General features: G+C 56.2%; 2 protein-coding genes across 3 annotated transcripts; both read left to right on the forward strand.

Annotated features, from left to right (window-relative positions):
• The first annotated feature begins 799 nt into the window (after positions 1-799).
• LRP10 (LDL receptor related protein 10) lies at positions 800-5645 on the forward strand. The gene is made up of 7 exons (XM_004584676.3): positions 800-1433; positions 1761-1805; positions 2198-2333; positions 2761-2951; positions 3068-4085; positions 4341-4470; positions 4623-5645. Exons 1-7 carry the CDS (start codon positions 1394-1396, stop codon positions 5208-5210), a joined length of 2148 nt encoding a protein of 715 aa, XP_004584733.2. The 5' UTR covers positions 800-1393; the 3' UTR covers positions 5211-5645.
• Positions 5646-12055: 6410 nt separating this feature from the next.
• REM2 (RRAD and GEM like GTPase 2) lies at positions 12056-16392 on the forward strand. 2 transcript variants are annotated; one of them, XM_058666200.1, is made up of 5 exons: positions 12056-12486; positions 13611-13949; positions 14101-14174; positions 14838-15048; positions 15407-16392. In XM_058666200.1, the coding sequence occupies exons 1-5, from the start codon at positions 12384-12386 to the stop codon at positions 15700-15702; spliced, it is 1023 nt and encodes a 340-aa protein (XP_058522183.1). In that variant the 5' UTR covers positions 12056-12383; the 3' UTR covers positions 15703-16392. The 2 variants fall into 2 exon arrangements, with proteins under 2 accessions (XP_058522183.1, XP_058522182.1); XM_058666199.1 differs by having other exon boundaries at positions 12058-12486; positions 13608-13949.
• The last annotated feature ends 2375 nt before the right edge of the window (positions 16393-18767 follow it).

The raw sequence follows: 18767 nt of genomic DNA on the forward strand, positions 1-18767 counted from the left end.
GTGGTCATGGTGCACCTGCTACATGTCAGGCCAGGCGCCTGCATCACCTCCTTCAGGTCATCGCCAGCCTTCGGAGGGGGCTGCGCCATAGTCAAGTCTGACTTGGTCACTGGGAAGCCTACAAAGGCTAAGTGTGCCTTTGCTCAAGGTCACACAGAGCCAGCAAGCCTCACAGGCTTGTTTATTAGCTTAGTTACCACTTACAGGGTTCTGGCTGCGTCTCCCCAGGGGGCGCCAGGGAAACAGCGCAGAGCCCAGCCTCCAGGAAGCTTCAGTTTCCAGAGCTGGGGCGGGGCGGGAATGGTAAATAAACAAATCGTTGTGATTCCGCGGTAATTGCTTTAATAAAGGTTCACTACGAAAACAAACAGCAACAACAACAAAAAAAGTGGTGCTCTCGGATCTCAGATCCCCGGACGCGCAAAGTACTGAGAGCTTAAAAAATAGCATAGCACGACGGTTAAGGAACACACAGATGTCCCTCGACAACGCGCTACGCCCAAGGCACTCTACAACCTCGCAGGCTAAATAAACAAACAAATGAATGAATGAATGAATGAATGAATGAATAAATAAATAAATAAATAAATAAATAAATAAATAAATAAATAAGTAAATAAATAAATAAATAAATAAATAAATAAAAAAAAAGTAGAGGCCCAGGCTTGCTGGTCAAGGGCCAGTCTGACAAGACCGGGCAGAGCCGGAAAGGGGTTAAGGCGAGCAGGTGGGCGGGGCGCTCGCGGTGATTGGCAGGGGTGGAACCAGGCTCGTCACCCTCACCCCCTCCTCCCTGCGCCCGGCTCCTCCAACCCCAGGGCGGCCGGGGGTACAGCCTGGGCCGTGGCCAGGGCCGGGACGCCGGGACGAGCCGCGTCTCCCCTCTCCCCGCGTCCCCTAGCAGTCTTCCGCGGGCTGGAGGCGCCGGAGAAGTTGAGCGACACCCGGGCAGGGCCTGGGAGCTGACAGTCGCCAAAGTTTGGCCCGAAGAGGAAGTGGTTTCCAGCCCCGGCAGGTGGCGGCCGGGCCTGGACAGGGGCGCTAGCGGCCTGCGGGCCGGCGAAGACGAGGGCGCGTCCCGGTGTCCCGGCGCACGGGTTCCGGACCGAGTGCTGGGGTCTTCGGGCTCCGGGAGAGAACGCACGGCGGCGTCGGAGCAAACAACTCAGAAGTTGGCGAGAGGCACCGCCCCTGCTCCCGGGTCGCCGCCGCGGCCGCCGTCTCCCTGCCCCCAGCCCTGGCATCCAGAACGTCGTCGGTCGAGCTTGGGCCATGCAGCCCCCTCCGAGAGGTGGCACCAGGAGGTCTGGGTACCCTGAGCGCAGCCGCTTCCTCCCCACTGGGTAGGCAACAAAAACTCTGGGACTCTTCCTGCTCCTCCGGACGCTCCACGATGCTGCCGGCCACCTTCCTCTTCCTCCTCCTCCTCCCGGGTAAGGACCCAGCAGAGGCTAGCCGGCCCCGGGGCTGTCATCGGGCCCGGACGCTCTAACTCTCTCGAGGCCCACCTCCTGCGTACCCTGCGGGCCTGCCGCTGCCCCCCTTGCCGTTCCGTCCAGCCCTCCTGCTCTCCAGGGACCCGACCACCCCCCACAGGTCCCGCGGCCGGATCCTCCTGCCCCCTTGTTTTCTGCGCTCCTGCCCCTTCCTACAAACTCACCGGAAGTCCCCGAAGGAAGGCCTCCCCTTTCCTCCCTGTGTTGTGCAGGTGAAGCAAACTCCTAAGGGTGACTCGTTCTCCTTTCTCACTCCTCCTCTAGGGGGCGCTCTGGCTCACCTAGACGGGATCCTTTTCCCAAATCGCGGTGAGTAAGGGAAGCCGGTGGGGGCTCGGTAACTTTGGTAATAAAGAGGGGGGCACCCAGGAGACTGTCTTCCCTGAGTCCTAAGGGAGTGTCAAGAGTCTTAGAGTAGTTTCCATCCGCTTTTACAAGAGGAGTAGTTTCATGGACCGTTTTTTAGGTTCTTTCTGGAAGAGCCCTGCTTGACTTGCCTAACAAGAATGCAATCTTTACCCTGGGGTAAAGGCAGTACCTCCACTCCTGCTGACCCTGAAGTGGTGTGATGGTGTTGATACTTCAAAGGGCTGGAACTAGGGTGGGGGGCGGGACTCAGGTAGGCCTAGAGCCCAGGGCAGGTAGGGAGGAGGGAGGGAATCTGAGGGCCTTTCTACCCCGTCCCTGCCTCATCTCTCCAGCATGTGAGGATTCCCCTGTCCTGCTCTCGGAAGTGCAGGGCACCTTGCAGAGACCCCTGAGTCGGGACAGCCGCAACTCCCCTGCCAACTGCACCTGGCTCATCCCCGGCAGTGAGGAGCAGACGGTCACGGTCAGGTGAGAGGCCCGGCCAGAGCCCCTCTGCTCCCGCACAGCCTCACCACTCCTTGGCCTCTCCGAGAGGTCCTCAGGCCTCCGCTTCTCCCTGGAATTGCCCATCCTTGCCGACAGGGGGCTTGGCAGGGGTGGGGGTGGAAGGGAGACTGTCTATGTGCAGCACCTGGCGATTTGCCTCACAAGAGTTTACCTGCCAGGAAGGAGGGAGTAAGGAGAGAGGGCAGTCTAGGGCCAGAATGCTGGGAGCTCAAGGCCTCCTGGGTGAGCTCCTTGGGTTGGTTAACTGCGTATCCATTCAGCTGCTTAGAAAAGCAGGTGCTTGTTGCTGCTGGGAGCTGGAGGAGCCCAGCAGCCAGGAGCAGCCGCAGCCAAGAACATCTACTCTCCTGGCCCCTTCCCCTCTCTCGTTTCCTCAACACCCCTGTAGATTCCAGAAGCTGCACCTGGCCTGTGGCTCAGAGCGCTTAGTGCTGCACTCCCCTCTGCAGCCACGGATCTCCCTGTGCGAGGCTCCTGCCAGCCCCCTGCAGCTGCCGGGCGGCAATGTCACCATCACTTACAGCTACGCTGGGGCCAGAGCCCCCATGGGCCAGGGCTTCCTGCTCACCTACAGCCAAGGTATGCCAACCCGGGGCTTCTGACGGGCAGTGGAAGCCCCCAAGTGGATGACTGGGGGTGGAAGAAGAGCTCAAGGACTGCATGCCTCACAGCCCCTCTCCGTGGTGCTTGTGCAGATTGGCTGATGTGCCTGCCGGAGGAGTTCCAATGCCTGAACCACCGCTGTGTGCCTGCTGTCCAGCGCTGTGATGGGATCGACGCATGTGGCGATGGCTCCGATGAGGCTGGTTGCAGCTCAGACCCTTACCCTGGCCTGACCCCAGCCCCAGCCCCTGCGCTGCCCTGCAATCTCACCCTGGAGGACTTCTATGGGGTCTTCAACTCCCCTGGATACTCCCACCCGGCCTCCATTTCCCACCCACAGTCCTGCCTCTGGCTGCTGGACCCCCATGATGGCCGGCGGCTGGCAGTGCGTTTCACGGCACTAGACTTGGGTTTCGGAGACTCAGTGCATGTCTATGATGGTGCAGGGCCCCCCGAGCCACCCCGGCTGCTGCGCAGTCTCACACACTTCAGCAACGGCAAGGCCGTCACTGTGGAAACCCTGTCTGGCCAAGCAGTCGTGGCCTACCACACGGTTGCTTGGAGCGGAGGTCGGGGCTTCAATGCCACCTACCACGTGCGGGGCTACTGTTTGCCTTGGGACCGGCCCTGCGGTCTAGGCTCTGGCCTGTGGGCCTCTGAAGGTCTGGGAGAGCGCTGCTACAGTGAGGCGCAACGCTGCGACGGCTCGTGGGACTGTGCCGATGGCACGGATGAAGAGAACTGCCCAGGCTGCCCCCCTGGTCATTACCCCTGCGGTGCTGCCAGCACCCCTGGTGCCACAGCCTGCTACCTGCCCGCCGACCGGTGTAACTACCAGACCTTCTGCGCCGATGGGGCGGACGAGAGACGCTGCCGGCACTGCCAGCCCGGCAACTTCCGGTGCCGGGATGAAAAGTGTGTGTACGAGACGTGGGTGTGCGATGGGCAGCCGGACTGTGCGGATGGCAGTGACGAGTGGGACTGCACCTACGCCCTGCCCCGCAAGGTCATCACGGCCGCCATCATCGGCAGCCTCGTGTGTGGGCTACTGCTGGTCATCGCCCTGGGCTGCACCTGCAAGCTCTACGCCATCCGCACCCAGGAATACAGGTCGGTGGGAGCAGGGCTGGCTGGAGAGGAGTGGGGACAGAGGGGCAACACAGGGCCTGAGTGTGCCTGGGAAGAGCCCAGCTGTCGGTTGGGTCAACTGTGAGCAGTATAGGGAGCTGAGGGGGACTCCTGGGAAGAACAGGGTGCTGGTGCAGGCTGGGGGTACTGAGTTTGGAGGGCAGAGGCCTGGCGGGACCTGGGACAAGCTGCTCTGCTGGGAGCTTGTGGGGACCCACAGACTCTGGTTGCTTCCAGCATCTTTGCCCCACTTTCCCGGATGGAGGCTGAGATCGTGCAACAGCAGGCGCCCCCTTCCTATGGGCAACTCATCGCTCAGGGTGCCATACCGCCTGTGGAAGACTTCCCTACAGAGAACCCCAATGACGTAAGTCAAGTCATGCCCCCTGACCCTAGAACTTCCCCCTTCCCACCTGGCACTGCGGCCCCACCCCTGCCCTCCATCCCCAGTCATCCTCCAAACCCCCCATCGCCCAGCCTCCCACCTTTGACCCTGACCTCCACTTCCTCTCCTCACAGAACTCCGTGCTGGGCAACCTACGCTCTCTGCTGCAGATCTTGCGCCAGGACATGACGCCAGGGGGTGCATCCGGAGCCCGCCGCCGCCAGCGGGGCCGCTCTGTGCGCCGCCTGGTGCGCCGCCTCCGCCGCTGGGGCCTGCTTCCTCGAACCACAGCCCCAACTCGAGCTGCTGAGACCAGGACCCAGGGAGCATCTTCCACTGTGACCCCTGAGTCCTTGGAGAGCAGTGCAGGTGCAGCCCGAGAAGGCGGAGCAGTGGGTGGACAGGATGGGGAGCAGGCACCCCCGTTGCCTGTCAAGGCCCCGCTGCCATCTGCCAACACCTCCCCAGCCCCGCGACCCATGGCTGAAGCCCCAGAACCCATGCCCTCCGGACCCCTGGAGCCAGCATTACTGTCCGGAGTAGTACAGGCCCTGCGAGGCCGCTTCCTGCCTGGCCTGCGGCCTCCCGGCCCCACATGGCCCCCACCTGGGTCTCACACAGCAGTCCTGGCCCCAGAGGATGAAGATGATGTGCTTCTGGTGCCGCTGGCTGAGCCAGGGGTCTGGGTAGTAGAGGCAGAGGATGAGCCACTGCTTGCCTGAGGGGACCCAGGCTTCCCTGGGGACTCTAGTCCCACTGGCACAACCCTTTAGCGGCTAGCTCAACTTCCTCTCCACCAGTTCCTGCCATGTCCATGGTGTGTGGGGACTGGGGGCCTGCCATTGGTGCTGTGTGGCTGCTGTGACATTTAGACACCCCTCAGTCAGGGTGAGGGGGTCAGAGCTCCCTGTGCACATGACCCAAGACCACAGCCCTGCACCACCACTACCCTGCTCCCATTCCCCTCCAACAAGCTGGATGTTGTTTAAAAGCAAAATTGTGAAAGGACCACACCCCTGGGCATGCCAATCGTGCCAACACCAATACCCGAAAGTGGCTTAAAACACCAGAATGCCAGTTAGCTGGAGACCCTCCAGACCTCATTGGGATGGTCTGAGCAGGGCCTGAGGTTTTGCCATCTGCCATGCTTTCTCCAGGGCATCCTCTGTCTCACACACACAGAAAAACAAGAATACAGCCAATGCTTTTATCCCATAGCTGGGGCACTACCCAGGATGTCAAGGTTGAAAATAAAGGAATCCTAAGTGCTGAAATCTGACCTGTTGGCTCTGCCTCTCTAGCTCATCTCAGCTTATGTTAACCTTTTCTGCTTGGTCCTTCGCCTCCTGTCCTCTTTTTTTTTAAAGATTTATTCATTTTATTACAGCCAGATATACACAGAGGAGGAGAGACAGAAAGGAAGATCTTCCGTCCGATGATTCACTACCCAAGTGAGCCGCAACGGGCCGGTGCACGCCGATCCGAAGCCAGGAACCTGGAACCTCTTCCAGGTCTCCCACGTGGGTGCAGTGTCCCAATGCATTGGGCCATCCTCAACTGCTTTCCCAGGCCACAAGCAGGGAGCTGGATGGGAAGTGGAGCTGCCGGGATTAGAACCGGCGCCCATATGGGATCCCGGGGCTTTCAAGGCGAGGACTTTAGCCGCTAGGCCATGCCGCCGGGCCCGCCTCCTGTCCTCTTGCTGTTCCTCTAACAACCACCCCACCCCCACCACTCAGGAGGTTAAGAGCATTCTGGGGACCATAAGGATCACTGTCTCCACCTCCAGCCACCCATTCTGCCTGAGGAGCAACACCACGGTCAGCTCTGTAGTGACTGCCACCAGGGATGAGCACCCAGCCGGCAGCATGCCTGTCACTGGAGTACTGACTGAGCACAGACTTTGGAAGCAGACTGTCCCTGGGGAGACACAGGAGCCTTCTCCCATGCCTGCCGCCTGCCACCCTGTCCAGGCACTGGGAGGTCTGTTGTGCAGGACACCCCCCAGAGCAGGCAGAGGGGGAGCTGGGGAAGAGTCATGAATGTGTAGGGGTGGAAGGTGCTGGCAACACCCTGGTCAAACCCAAGAGTTCTTCCTGGACCAAGGTCCAAACTGGATTCTGGAGAAGTTGTGAGTACTGGTAAGAGACGTGTGAGTGCCAGGCAGGGTGAGAGTCCACAGGACAAGTCCCCTAGGGACACGTGCAGGCTAGGGTGTAGGTTGGAGCACCTGAATGAAGGAAGTAGGAACACAAGTAGTGGCTGGGGCAGGTGATAGGGGAGGGAATGAGCCATGAGAAACTCATGAGAAATGACGCAGGCCTGGGTCCCAAGTGGGCAAGGCCACAGGGCTGGGGTGGGAATGATGCCTTGGGAGCAAGCCCGGACAGTTGCCCAGCAAGAGGCCACTCAGGTACCTGTCTGACCTGGCCCCACCTCCCTGGTGGATGAGTTCTGGCAGGTTCACCATGTTAGCATCCACACACATCCAGCACCCATCGCTCGCTCCATGTTGCTCTGGCTTAGTAAGCAAGCATTAATGTTACTTTTTCCAGTCATAGTGATACTCCTGGCTGATAGAAGGAAAGGAAGGACTTGACCTTGTGTAGGGGAAACTAAAAGAGGGATTCTGTCCTTCATCTGGGCACTGGACACAGGTATCAAGGGAAAATAAATGAAGCAACTTAGGATCCTGTTCAGACACCACTGACCAAGGTGCCTGGACTCAGGGTGTGGGTAGGGCTTTTGGCAGAGAGGGTTAAGGTGCTGTTCTGGGTAGGGCAAGGGACCCCAGCCACAGACACAACCCGAGGCTATGGGTACACCAGGTCTGCTGGAATAGGGCACCTGCTGGGTGCTAGGCCCTTTATCATGAGCTATCGGTGCCCACAGCACAGCTTGTACCACAGTCACTTATGCAGTGCCCATTCCCAGGGTCCCAGATGCAATGGGGAAGCTACAGGCTGGCTTGGTCTCCACAGTAGTTTATGGTAGACCTTGTCCAGCCTCTTCTTACTGGGAGGAGGGGCTTCTCCACAGTTAAAGTGGGCCTGTTCCTGTGGCCTGCGGTGGGTTGAGGGCAGAATAGTAAAGAATTCTGGATGGGGCTGAGAGTGGGGAGAGGAAAGAGGAAGGCGGGATGGCTCAGTGGCTAAACCTTGACCTTGCAAGTGCTGGAATCCCATATGGGCATTGGTTTGTATCCTGGCTGCTCCGCCTCCCATCCAGCTCCCTACTTGTGGCCTGGGAAAGCAGTTGAGGATAGCCCAAAAGCTTTGGAACCCTGCACCCCCGTTGGAGACCTAGAAGCAGATCCTGGCTCCTGACTTCAGATCAGCTCAACTCAGCTATGGCCATTGCTGTCACTTGGGGAGTGAACTAAGGGACAGAAGATCTGTTTCTCCTTCTCTCTGTTAATTTGTCTTTCCAATAAAAATAAATCTTTAAAAAAATAATTCTGGCTAGGGCTGGTGGGGGGCGTAGGGCATGTGGCTTGGCTGTGGTTTATGTCCTAGCTGCTCTGTTTCTGATCCAGCTCCCTGTTGATGATGGCCTGAGAAGAGCAGCAGAAAATAGCCCAAATCCCTGGGCCCCTGCACCAAAGCAGGAGACCCAGATGAAGCTCCTGGCCTAGGCCTAGTTATTGCAACCATCTGGGAAGTCAACCAGTGAATGAAAGATCTCACTCCCTTGATCTCTCCCTCTCTGTAACCCTGCCTTTAAATGAATAAATAAGGGCCCGGTGCAATAGCTCAACTGGCTAATCCTCTACCTCCAAGAGCCAGGATACTGTATAGGCACCAGTTTGTGTCCCAGCTGTTCCACTCCCATCCAGCTCCCTTGCTTGTATCTTGGGAAAGCAATGGAGGACGGTGCAAAACCTTGGAACCTTGCATACCCATGTGGGAGATCTGGAAGAAGTTCCTGATTCCTGGCTTCAGATCAGCTCAGCTTCAGCTATTGTCAGCTCCAGTCATTTAGGGAGTAAACTAGTGGATGGAAGATCTTTGTCTCTGTCTCCTTCTGTCTGTAAATCTGCCTTTCCAGTGAATATTAAAAAAAAAAGAAAATAAATCTTTAAATTGTAGCTGGATCTGCAGCCCTGCCTCATTCCTAGCAGGTTTTATGCAAATAAATCCACACATCTAGTAAGTTTTCCCAACACAGGAAGCTCATTCCTTTATAATTTGAAATGCTTTAAAAACTCACTGTGGAAGGAAATGTTTCTGATTTTATATTAGTCTTCAGCATATGTGTAATATAAAATTTTCTGACTAGTGGAGCATTTATAGAAACCAGTGGTTTCTCTGCGTTAGTATCTTCAGCAGTTATAACAGGTGGCGTGGGAGTGGGGAGCTTTTGCCTTCATGCTGAATGACTTCACACCATTAGAAAGTTTGGTGTTTTTTGTTGTTTTTAAAAGCCACAGTGACAGACAAGTAGACCTCCATTGCTCACTCTGCCAAATACCCACAATGGCCAGGACTGGGCTAGGTTGAAGCCAAGAGCTAGAAAACTCAACCAAGGTCTCCCATATGGGTGACAGGAACCAAACCACCTGAGCTGTCCCTCGGGGTCTGCAGGAAGCTGCTGGTGGGAGCAGAGCTACAGAACTAGATGTTAAATCCAGCACCCCAACACAGGATGAGAGCATTTAACCTGGATTCTGGTGCCATATTATGGTCAGCTAAGTTCTGCCTTTGGTGCCAGAATCCCATATGGACTCTGATTCTATTTCTGGCTGCTCCACTCATTCAACTCACTGCTTGTGGTCCTGGAAAGCAGTGGAGAATGACCCAGCACCCACATGGGAGACCCAGAAGAGGCTCCTGGCTACAGATGGGTTCAGCTATGGCTATTGTGGCCATTTGGAGAGTGAATCAGCAGAGAGACATAGAGAAAGATCTTTCATACTCTTACTCCCAAAGTGACCGCAACAGCTGAAGCTGAGCTGAGCAAAGCCAGGACCTCCTTCTGGGTCCCCCAACTGGGTACAGGCTCCCAAAGCTTTGTGCCATCCTCCACTGCTTTCCCAGGCCACAGGCAGGGAACTGGAAGGGAAGTGGAGCAGCCAGGACATGAGCTTGTGCCTAGGATGCTGGTGCATTCAAGATGAGGATTTAGCTACTGAGCCATCGCACAAGGCCCAAGATTTCTTTAATTTTAAAGTTACAGAGAGAAAGGAAGAGACAGAAATAGAAAGGTCTTCCATCCACTGACTCACTGTCCAGATGGTTGCGATACCAGTTACTAGCCCTGGCTGAAGCCTGGAGACAGGAACTTTATCAGGGTCTCCCATATTGGTGGGTGGGCAACAGCGGCCCACCCACAGTGGGTGGGTGGAGCCATCTTCTGTTGCTTTCCTGGGGACCTGATCAAAAGTGGAGCAGCCAGGACATGATTCAGTGCTTATATGGGATGTAAGCATCACAATGGGTTCACCTACTATGCCTGTGTGTCAGCACCTCCCTGACTTTTTAAATGCTTTAGAAATGAATGCTTTAGTCAGTTTTCTTTGCTTGTTGGTTTTTTTTTTTTTTTTTTAAGATTTTATTGTTATTGGAAAGCCGGATATACAGAGAGGAGGAGAGACAGACAGGAAGATCTTCCATCCGATGTTTCACTCCCCAAGTGAGCCGCAACGGGCCGGTACGCACCGATCCCGAAGCCGGGAACCAGGAACCTCTTCCGGGTCTCCCACACGGGTGCAGGGTCCCAAAGCTTTGGGCCGTCCTCGACTGCTTTCCCAGGCCACAAGCAGGGAGCTGGATGGGAAGTGGAGCTGCCGGGATTAGAACCGGCACCCACATGGGAGCCCGGGGCTTTCAAGGCGAGGACTTTAGCCGCTAGGCCACGCTGCCGGGCCCAAAAATAAATAAATATTTAAAAACAAAAAACTAATACATCAGAAGAACATGGACAGCAGTAAGTGACACCCGATGTTAGAAGGAAGTTAACACAACAAAAACAACAAGCAAAGGGCCCAGCAGCGTGGCCTAGCGGCTAAAGTCCTCGCCTTGAAAGCCCCGGGATCCCATATGCGCACCGGTTCTAATCCCGGCAGCTCCACTTCCCATCCAGCTCCCTGCTTGTGGCCTGGGAAAGCAGTTGAGGACGGCCCAATGCATTGGGACCCTGCACCCGCGTGGGAGACCCGGGAGAGGTTCCTGGTTCCCGGCATCGGATTGTACAGAGAGGAGGAGAGACAGAGAGGAAGATCTTCCGTCTGATGATTCACTCCCCAAGTGAGCCGCAACAGCTGGTGCTGCACCTATCCGAAGCCAGGAGCCAGGAGCTCCCTCCAGGTCTCCCACGCGGGTGCAGGGTCCCAAAGATTTGGGCCATCCTTGACTGCCCTCCCAGGCCACAAGCAGGGAGCTGGATGGGAAGTGGAGCCGCCGGGATTAGAACCGGTGCCCATATGGGATCCTGGCACGTTCAAAGCGAGGACTTTAGCCGCTAGGCCACTGTGCTGGGCCTTTCTGATGTATTAGTAAAGGAACACACATGGATACATCGGTAATGAGAATTGGTAATGAGCAGTAAACCATAACAGCAGCCAGAAGAAACCTTCCCAAGCTGCCAAGCACATGTACATTTCAGCCACTAAGGGGTGCCTAATGTTCCCCCTGGCTTCCCTGTTGCCTTGTGGTTGACTTCTAGGTAAGTGGAGGGTCTGCCCAGAATTTTCAAGATTACTATTGGTCTTTCCTTTTGAAAAAGTCCAGTAAGGACAGTGATATAGACTGTTCCTAATAATAGGAGACACCAGAATATTTGAGCCACAGGCAGCACTGCAGTATAGACATGGAAAAAAAAAAAAAAACGAATCTTTGGCTTGCACAGATCTGGGTGAGAAACCCGGTGGCTCGTCCTCCCATTTCAGGATTGTCTTGGGGCCACAGCCCTACACCTGCTGCTCTGAACCCAAGGGCAGAATGAAGAAAATGCAGAAGTGCTTAACACAACACCTGGCAAAACAGAGCGAGAAATGGAAGGCAATCAGGCGTGTACTTGGGTTCTTTGGGATGTTGGGAGAAGACTTAGAAGTGGGAACTTTCTCCCACCCCACCCCAGGAAAAGTTAACTGGGATGAAAAGGCCTAGCAAAGGCGGCATCCTGGGCTGCTGTGCAGACAGTTTTGTCTCCCTTTTTTCCTGCTCTGATGAACCCAGGCTTGGAGCATCTGGTGAAGGCAGGGGACAGCAAAGGAGGCCCCCGATGATTTCTGCCTCTTATGTGCCCACTAGCCAGGCTAGGAAATGGACACTCGAGAGCTCCTAGCTCAGAAGGGGCAGGGTAGTGAGAAGGTGGCAGGGGTGCTGGCTCTCTGTCCCTGCATCTTTTTGGTCCCTTGGGCTTCCAGATCACCATTTAGTCTTTCTGCCTCTTGCACTTTCTGCCTCTTTCTTATCACTAAGGATCACTGTGGGCTAGACCCTGGGCTAGGGGGCTGCAAGAATTGACACAATTGAGGTTGAGTTCAGGCTCCCTTGGGTGTCAGCCTCCTGCTTCCTCAGTTTGCTTCTCACAGACACTCCACCACCCCTCGGCAGGCACCCTGGCCCTCTGTCCCTCTGATTTTGTCCTGTCCTGCTGTCCGGTCTCTCCCAGGCTCTGCAGTGTATCTGCTACTCAGGGGAGGGGGGCGGGTGGGAGGAAGCAACACAAAGGAAAAGAGGGAGGATAAGGGAGGGTGGAGAGGAGGGAATCCCACTGACATCATTGCTCATTAGCATGTGTGACCTCATCAAGGGGCGGGACAATTTCCCCAGGTGTATGGGGGGAGGGCAAGTGTGTGTGTGGGGGGGTGGCATTTAAAGCAAAAAGCTGACAGTGCTGCTGAGTGAAGCAGTGAGCGCGAGCCGCGAGGCTGCACACGAACACGCACACCGATGCACACGGACCTCGACAGCGGCATGGACACGGACACAGAAACCACAGCACTCTGTCCTTCCGGCAGCCCCACGGCCTCCCCACCGGAGACACCCGCGCCAGGTGAGGGCTGACCTGAACAGGCTGCAGCCGCGGCCAGGCGGGTGGGAGCTGAAGCTCCAGTGCCGCTGGCAGGTTGGGGGGTGGGGGGTTCAATCAGCAAGAGGAAAGGGCGAGTCAGGATGTTGAAAGGGGAGAAAGACCCAGCTCCCAGAGGGCTAGGGTTGCTAGGCTGGGGTAGAGGAGGACTGCGTGAGTGTACCCTCCCGTATCTCTCCAGGGCTTGGCTCCTGGGGTCAACCTCCTTTCCAAAAGGCTGGGACAGGCAGGGTAGAGGGAGGGGAAGGCCAGAGACAGCTGGCATGTCTGGGGATCCCGGGCAGGGGGCTGCCCTGGGATCTGTTGGAAGGGTTTCTCCTGGCTCCAGGGAGGCCCTGGCTGCTGACCAAGTATTGATCCTGGGCTATTTCCAGCCTCTCTCTTTGTTGTGTCTGTTCCTCCTCCTCCGATTACCCTGACCCGTGCATTGTCACTCTGCATCTCTTTACCTCTCCCCCAACACCATGTTCTCTCCCACTGACTCACAGGGACAGTCAGGGACACAGAAGAATCTCTTGCTTATACTTCTGCTCTGGGGGGCTCCCAGGTTAGGCCCACAGCTGGAGGCCCCCTCCTCGTGCATACTCCCGGTGCAAAAGCCTCTCCTGGAAAACAGACTCCCCACAAAGTTTATCTCTGCCAGTGCCTGCTGCCCAGAAGCAGGGCATAGCTGCAGCTTCACACCCTCTCCATCTCTTCTCCATGTGGGAACCACCAAAGCAGAAAGCAGTGCAGGCAGAGGGCCTCTAGGCGGAAGGAGGGCCACCTTCCCTAACCCAGCTCCTCTGGCGAGGCTAAGGTCGTGCCTGCCTGTCAGTGGGTGTGTGAACCTATACACGCAGGTGCCCCCACCCTGCCGCCATGCATGGACCTTGTTGTGGAGACCACACTGGTGGTGCCATCATGGCAGCTTTGAGGAGACTTTGTCAGTTCAGGCTTCCAAAGCAGTTTAGTGCAAGAATCAGACTTCTCTGTTTTTCTGGGTCACCGCTACTGAACAGGTGTAGCTGGCCAGAGCCCTGTGCCAATGACCAAGCCTCCTCCACTTATAGCTTCCTCTTCTCTGCCCTGTCTCTCTCCCTCAGAAGCAGATGCCACTTTGCTGAAGAAGCCAGAGAAGCTGTTGGCAGGATCGGACCGGGGTGGGCCCCCCTTGGCCCCTGTGGTTCCCAGGCGAAGGGGCAGTATGCCTGTGCCATATAAGCACCAGTTGCGGCGGGCCCAAGCTGTGGATGAGCTGGACTGGCCACCCCAAGCCTCCTCCTCTGGCTCCTCGGACTCCTTGGGCTCAGGGGAGGCGGCCTCTGCCCCGAAGGATGGCATCTTCAAGGTCATGCTGGTGGGGGAGAGCGGTGTGGGCAAGAGCACCCTTGCAGGCACATTTGGGGGTCTCCAAGGGGATGGCGCTCATGAGTCGGAGAACACAGGTATGCAGGAGTTGGGGGTGGGATGTGGGATGCTGAAATACTGGTCAGGGATGGAAGTGTCTCATGGCCCAAGCAGCACCTGGCAGACAGAACCTGGTGTTGGGGAATCCCCTATCCCCTGATGGACTTCCTTTCCCTTATTTCCCAACAGAGGAGACCTATGAGAGACGCATCACAGTGGATAAGGAAGAAGTGACTCTGATTGTGTATGACATCTGGGGACAGGTGAGAACCAAGATGTGGCTGTGATGAAGGCAGGGAAGGTAGGGAAAGGATAAAGTCTGGTGACAGGCTAGTGGCAGTGTAGGACCTGATTTTTTTGCTTGCTCTAGAACCTTCCATTCTTGTCATCCCAGAGCTCGAAGGACCTAACCCATGTGTAACCCGTGGCTGGAGCACCTACACTCTTTCCAGGATCTTTGGACCTAGGTCAAAGTCAGGGTCTGGATCTGGCAGCCCCAAGCCGGGCCTCTCACCCTGAAGCGGATCCCTGTCTATTCTTCAGCTTAGAAGGGTTCTGAAGTGACTGGACAAGAGCTCAAGACCCTGGAGTAGTGAGGAACTGAAACAAAGTGGGAACTTTGGAAACCCTGGACATAAAATTCCCATGCAGAAATGGGAGGCCCAAATACAGACCCTGGAGCTGCAATTGGTTATGATGCATTAGCTGAAGCACAGGCAGGTGGGGTGGCTGCCCCAGCCGAGTCCCATCCAGGGGTTCCTGACCTGGGTCCCCTTTACAGACACGCTCAGGGCATGGCCTTGCTGCTGTTGTAAGCAGGAGTCTTTTCCTTCCCAGCTCAGTCCCTCCCCTTCCAGAAGTAGGTGCCCCCAGCAGGATCCTTCCTGCCTCCAGCCATAACAGTCCACCACCCTCTTGCCCATCAGCAGGGGGACACAGGTGCATGGCTGCGGGATCACTGCCTCCAGACTGGGGATGCCTTCCTCATCGTCTTCTCCGTCACTGACCGAAGAAGCTTCTCCAAAGTCCCTGAGACCCTGCTTCGGCTGCGGGCTGGCAGGCCCCACCACGACCTGCCTGTCATCCTGGTGGGAAACAAGAGCGACCTGGCCCGCTCCCGGGAGGTGTCACTGGAAGGTGTGTGTCCCGAACCGAGACCACGTACTAGCCACCTCAGGGAACACACTCCCTGGTTGGGCCCCCTTTTCCCACTGGCCTGTCACACTGCACACATTGCTTTGTGTTGGGCTGAGAGCAGACCCCCAAGGCCCTGAGGATCTCTTCTCATTGTCCCTCACCCCCTCACCTCTCCTTCAGGTCCCCCCCCACCCGCCCGCTCCCTCTCCGCACACCAGCACCATCCCACATCAGGGGATATCCGGGTCTCATTGGCTCAGTTGTGGGATGCAGGGATCCCCATCTCTTCTCCATTCCCACCCTGCCCCAGTCAGGGCACAGCGAGTGGGCAGCTGCCTGAGCCGTTCCCTTCCCGCAGAGGGTCGCCACCTGGCCGGGACGCTGAGCTGCAAGCACATTGAGACTTCTGCCGCGCTGCACCACAACACTAGGGAACTCTTCGAGGGTGCTGTGCGCCAGATCCGGCTGCGGCGGGGCCGGGGCCGCGCGGGGGCTCAGCGGCTCGAGTCTGGCAGTCCCGAGGGTCCCGCACCGTCCGCGCGCCGCGAGAGCCTCACCAAGAAGGCCAAGCGCTTCCTCGCCAACCTGGTGCCGCGCAACGCCAAATTCTTCAAGCAGCGCTCCAGGTCGTGTCACGACCTCTCTGTGCTCTGAGCCACGGTCGCCATGGCCACAGCAGTTGCCATGGCTACTGCGCCCTCCGTGCACGCCCTTGCCCCGCCCCGTCCGGCTTCCTCGGTTGGAAGCCATCTAGGAAACCAAAAAATCCCAGGATGTCTGGGTGTGCCCGCGGGCGCTGCCACCACCGCGCGTTCTCCGGACGCCTGGCACACCGCGGGAGTGAGCTGGGCGTGTGGCCAGAGGGCGGGACGGGCTTGTGGGTCAGGACGCCAGGTGACTCCCTAATGGTTCTTTTGCTCACTTCTGAAAAAAAGAAAAGAAAAAGAAAAAAGAACAGACCTGGGAAAGTGCTTTGTAGACTCCTTGCCGGAGTTTACTTCCTTTATATTTTGTGTGAATCTGCCTCACCTTTATTAGAGATACTTAAAGGTAAACACTCAGAAACCTTCCTCTTCCAGAGACCTCTGAAAGCACTCTAGCTCTTCTCTGCTGCACTTGTCCACTTTGCCCCTTAAGAAGCTTTTAAAGGCAGGGGAATCCTGGGACCGCTATTCTTGGTTTGAGTCTGTGGTTTACCAGGCCACCATGGTACTTCCCCTTTAAGGCTATTAAATGTAAGGTGTGGACAGATTTTTCTGCCTTCTGATGCCAGTGTGAAAAGCTGAGTGGTGGTTAACCCCCTTTGGCCAAGGCCCAGGAGGCCTCAGCAAGGGGCCACCCTTTCCCTTTTCAATAAAGAATTTTTCTACTGCAACTGTTCGCGTTTAAGTCTATTCCCTGAGCCCCTAGGGAAGAGATAACTGTAGATGGAAACTTGCTGTTACAAACAAGAAAATTCAGGTCCAGAGGAGTAAGAAACATTCAACCCTGGGGAGGATTTGAAACTGACAGGGCCCTGGGGTGGTCCAGATAATCCTGTCTGCCTAGTCCATTTGACCATGAGAAAACAAGTCTGGACAGCAACATGGACCTGGGACACAGCACACAGAGTCAGGGTCCCACCTTCTCATCCCACCTCAACCTGCAGGGAGCAGGCCAGGGCACACGCAGTTAACTCCCAGAGCTACTCAGGGTGCTGGTGTACTTCAGCTGGCTCATGTTGGGGTGGGGGTGAGGGAGGCAGGATATTTACTGAATGGTCCAGGAGCAGGGACAGGTCTGCCTGCAGCTCCCTGGGCAGGGCCCAGAACCCTGGCTGTCACCTGCGGAGCCTATGTGAGCACTGAAACTCATTGCCTCCTCTGGGGACTCCCACGCCTGCTGCTGTCTGAACCATGGGTTTGAACAAAGGGAGCTGAGGTGGCAGCTCTCCCCCCTTAGATATTCAGTACAGCTACCTGAGCACCACAGGGCTGGGCCTCCACCCTGGAACTTGAAAGAGGAATGAGCTGTCTCCTGAGGCTTTGCATCTGGGCTAGGGTAGGCAGCCGTGTGTGGAACGGGGAGCAGTATAGTACAGGTGGCACTGAGATGATGCTATGAATGACGACACTGCCATTAGGCTTTACATGCTTTATCTGTTAAGCCTTTTAAGACCATATAAGGTGTTGCTACCTTACAGTGGAAGAAACGGTAACACCTGAGCTCACCCAGTAAGCAACAGAGCTGAAATTCCACTCCAGTTGGCTTGATACTCAGAGGTGATTTTTTTTTTTGCAACTGTACACTTACTGCTCCCCTGCCCATCAGGATGGGAGGAGGGATGCAGGAACCTAATGGGCATGGCTGTTGTGGAGTAAGCAAGCTTCAAACTTGGGGTCCATGACCAGAGAGAGTTCAAATGTTAGGACGCAGGGAAGCACATAGCGCCCATTACAGGATCAGATGGTTCTCCAGCTGGGCTGGAACCTTAGGGACAGGAGAGAAGGTTCAAGCGTGGAAAAGAAGGGTTCGAGCCCTTAACTGCCAAGGACCTTCTCTGCCAAGCAGAGTAGTGTATGCCTAATTCTGAAGGCAGTGAGTCACTGCAGGTCTGAGTATGGAAGTGACATGATTTGGCTGGTCCTTTGGGAAGAGGAGGTTGGGAGAAGGATGTGGAGATTGGAGTAGCAGAAGCGAGACCTGAGGAGCTGGGTTTAGGGTCCAGGAGCAAGAATCTAGAGGGCATTAAGGACCACTTTAAAGGGGGCGCTGTGGGAAAGGGCGGTGGGATAGTATTATAGTGATGTGGTACAAGAGTGGCCAGGTTTGGATTGGGAGGTGAGGAATTTGGAATTCAGGGCAGGGGAGGGGGAAGTGAGCTGCTCCTTAGGGGCAGAATTTGAGCTGTCAGAACAACTGAGTCTGAAATTCAGACCAAGTTAGGCCAGGAGACCCAGAAAAACAGTCTACAGACAGAGGTGGTGGGAGAGCCTGGAGAGAAGGGTATAGGGGTGGCTTTCCAGATGTGTGACCTGGGCAGCCACACAGGACGCCCTGCTCAGCTGAATGCTCTTGCACCTTGAAAGCTCTATAGCCAGGCGCTCTGCATTTTCCTTGCCCAGGAATTCTTTCCAGGGAGTGTGTGCCATCGGGCTGGGCTCCCTAAGGCCCAGACCACAGATGGGGTCTCTGGTTCATGTGAATGGTGCATCCCATCTGTGATGTGTGCCATGCATTCGTCTCAGAACAGAGCTCATGGGCTTAACCATACTCAAATGTGACTCAGCACATTCAACCCCTGACAGTTCTACTTGCTCCTGGAAAGAACAGGGTGGGTTGAAAGCAGGGGTGCAAGGTTTAACTTTTCATTGTCTGTCCCTTTTTAGCCTTTAGAATTTCTTACTGTGGCCTGTATTACCTGTTCCAGGAGTAAATAAAACAAAGCCTCAGTGACCTAGAGGAAGAAGAGGGAGCAAGAAGAGCTCTCTAGACAGATGAAGGCAAACTAGGATGGGGGCATATGGCGACTCCTGGCGAAGGGCGGGGAGGTCTGAGGGAGAGCGTCGGTGGTGGTCACAGGTGCCAAGAGGAGAGGAGCAGGAACAAGCAAGGCTCAGCAGTACCTTTTACAAGGCTGAGGCTCAAACGGTGCAGGACCTCCCCCAAGATGGGAGCCACATACGAGCCTCCCTCCCCCTAGCTCAGCCAGTCCCATCAGCTCAACCCATCTGTGTGTT

This window comes from Ochotona princeps, chromosome 6 (assembly GCF_030435755.1).
Source record: "Ochotona princeps isolate mOchPri1 chromosome 6, mOchPri1.hap1, whole genome shotgun sequence".
In the NCBI taxonomy this organism is placed as follows: domain Eukaryota; kingdom Metazoa; phylum Chordata; class Mammalia; order Lagomorpha; family Ochotonidae; genus Ochotona; species Ochotona princeps.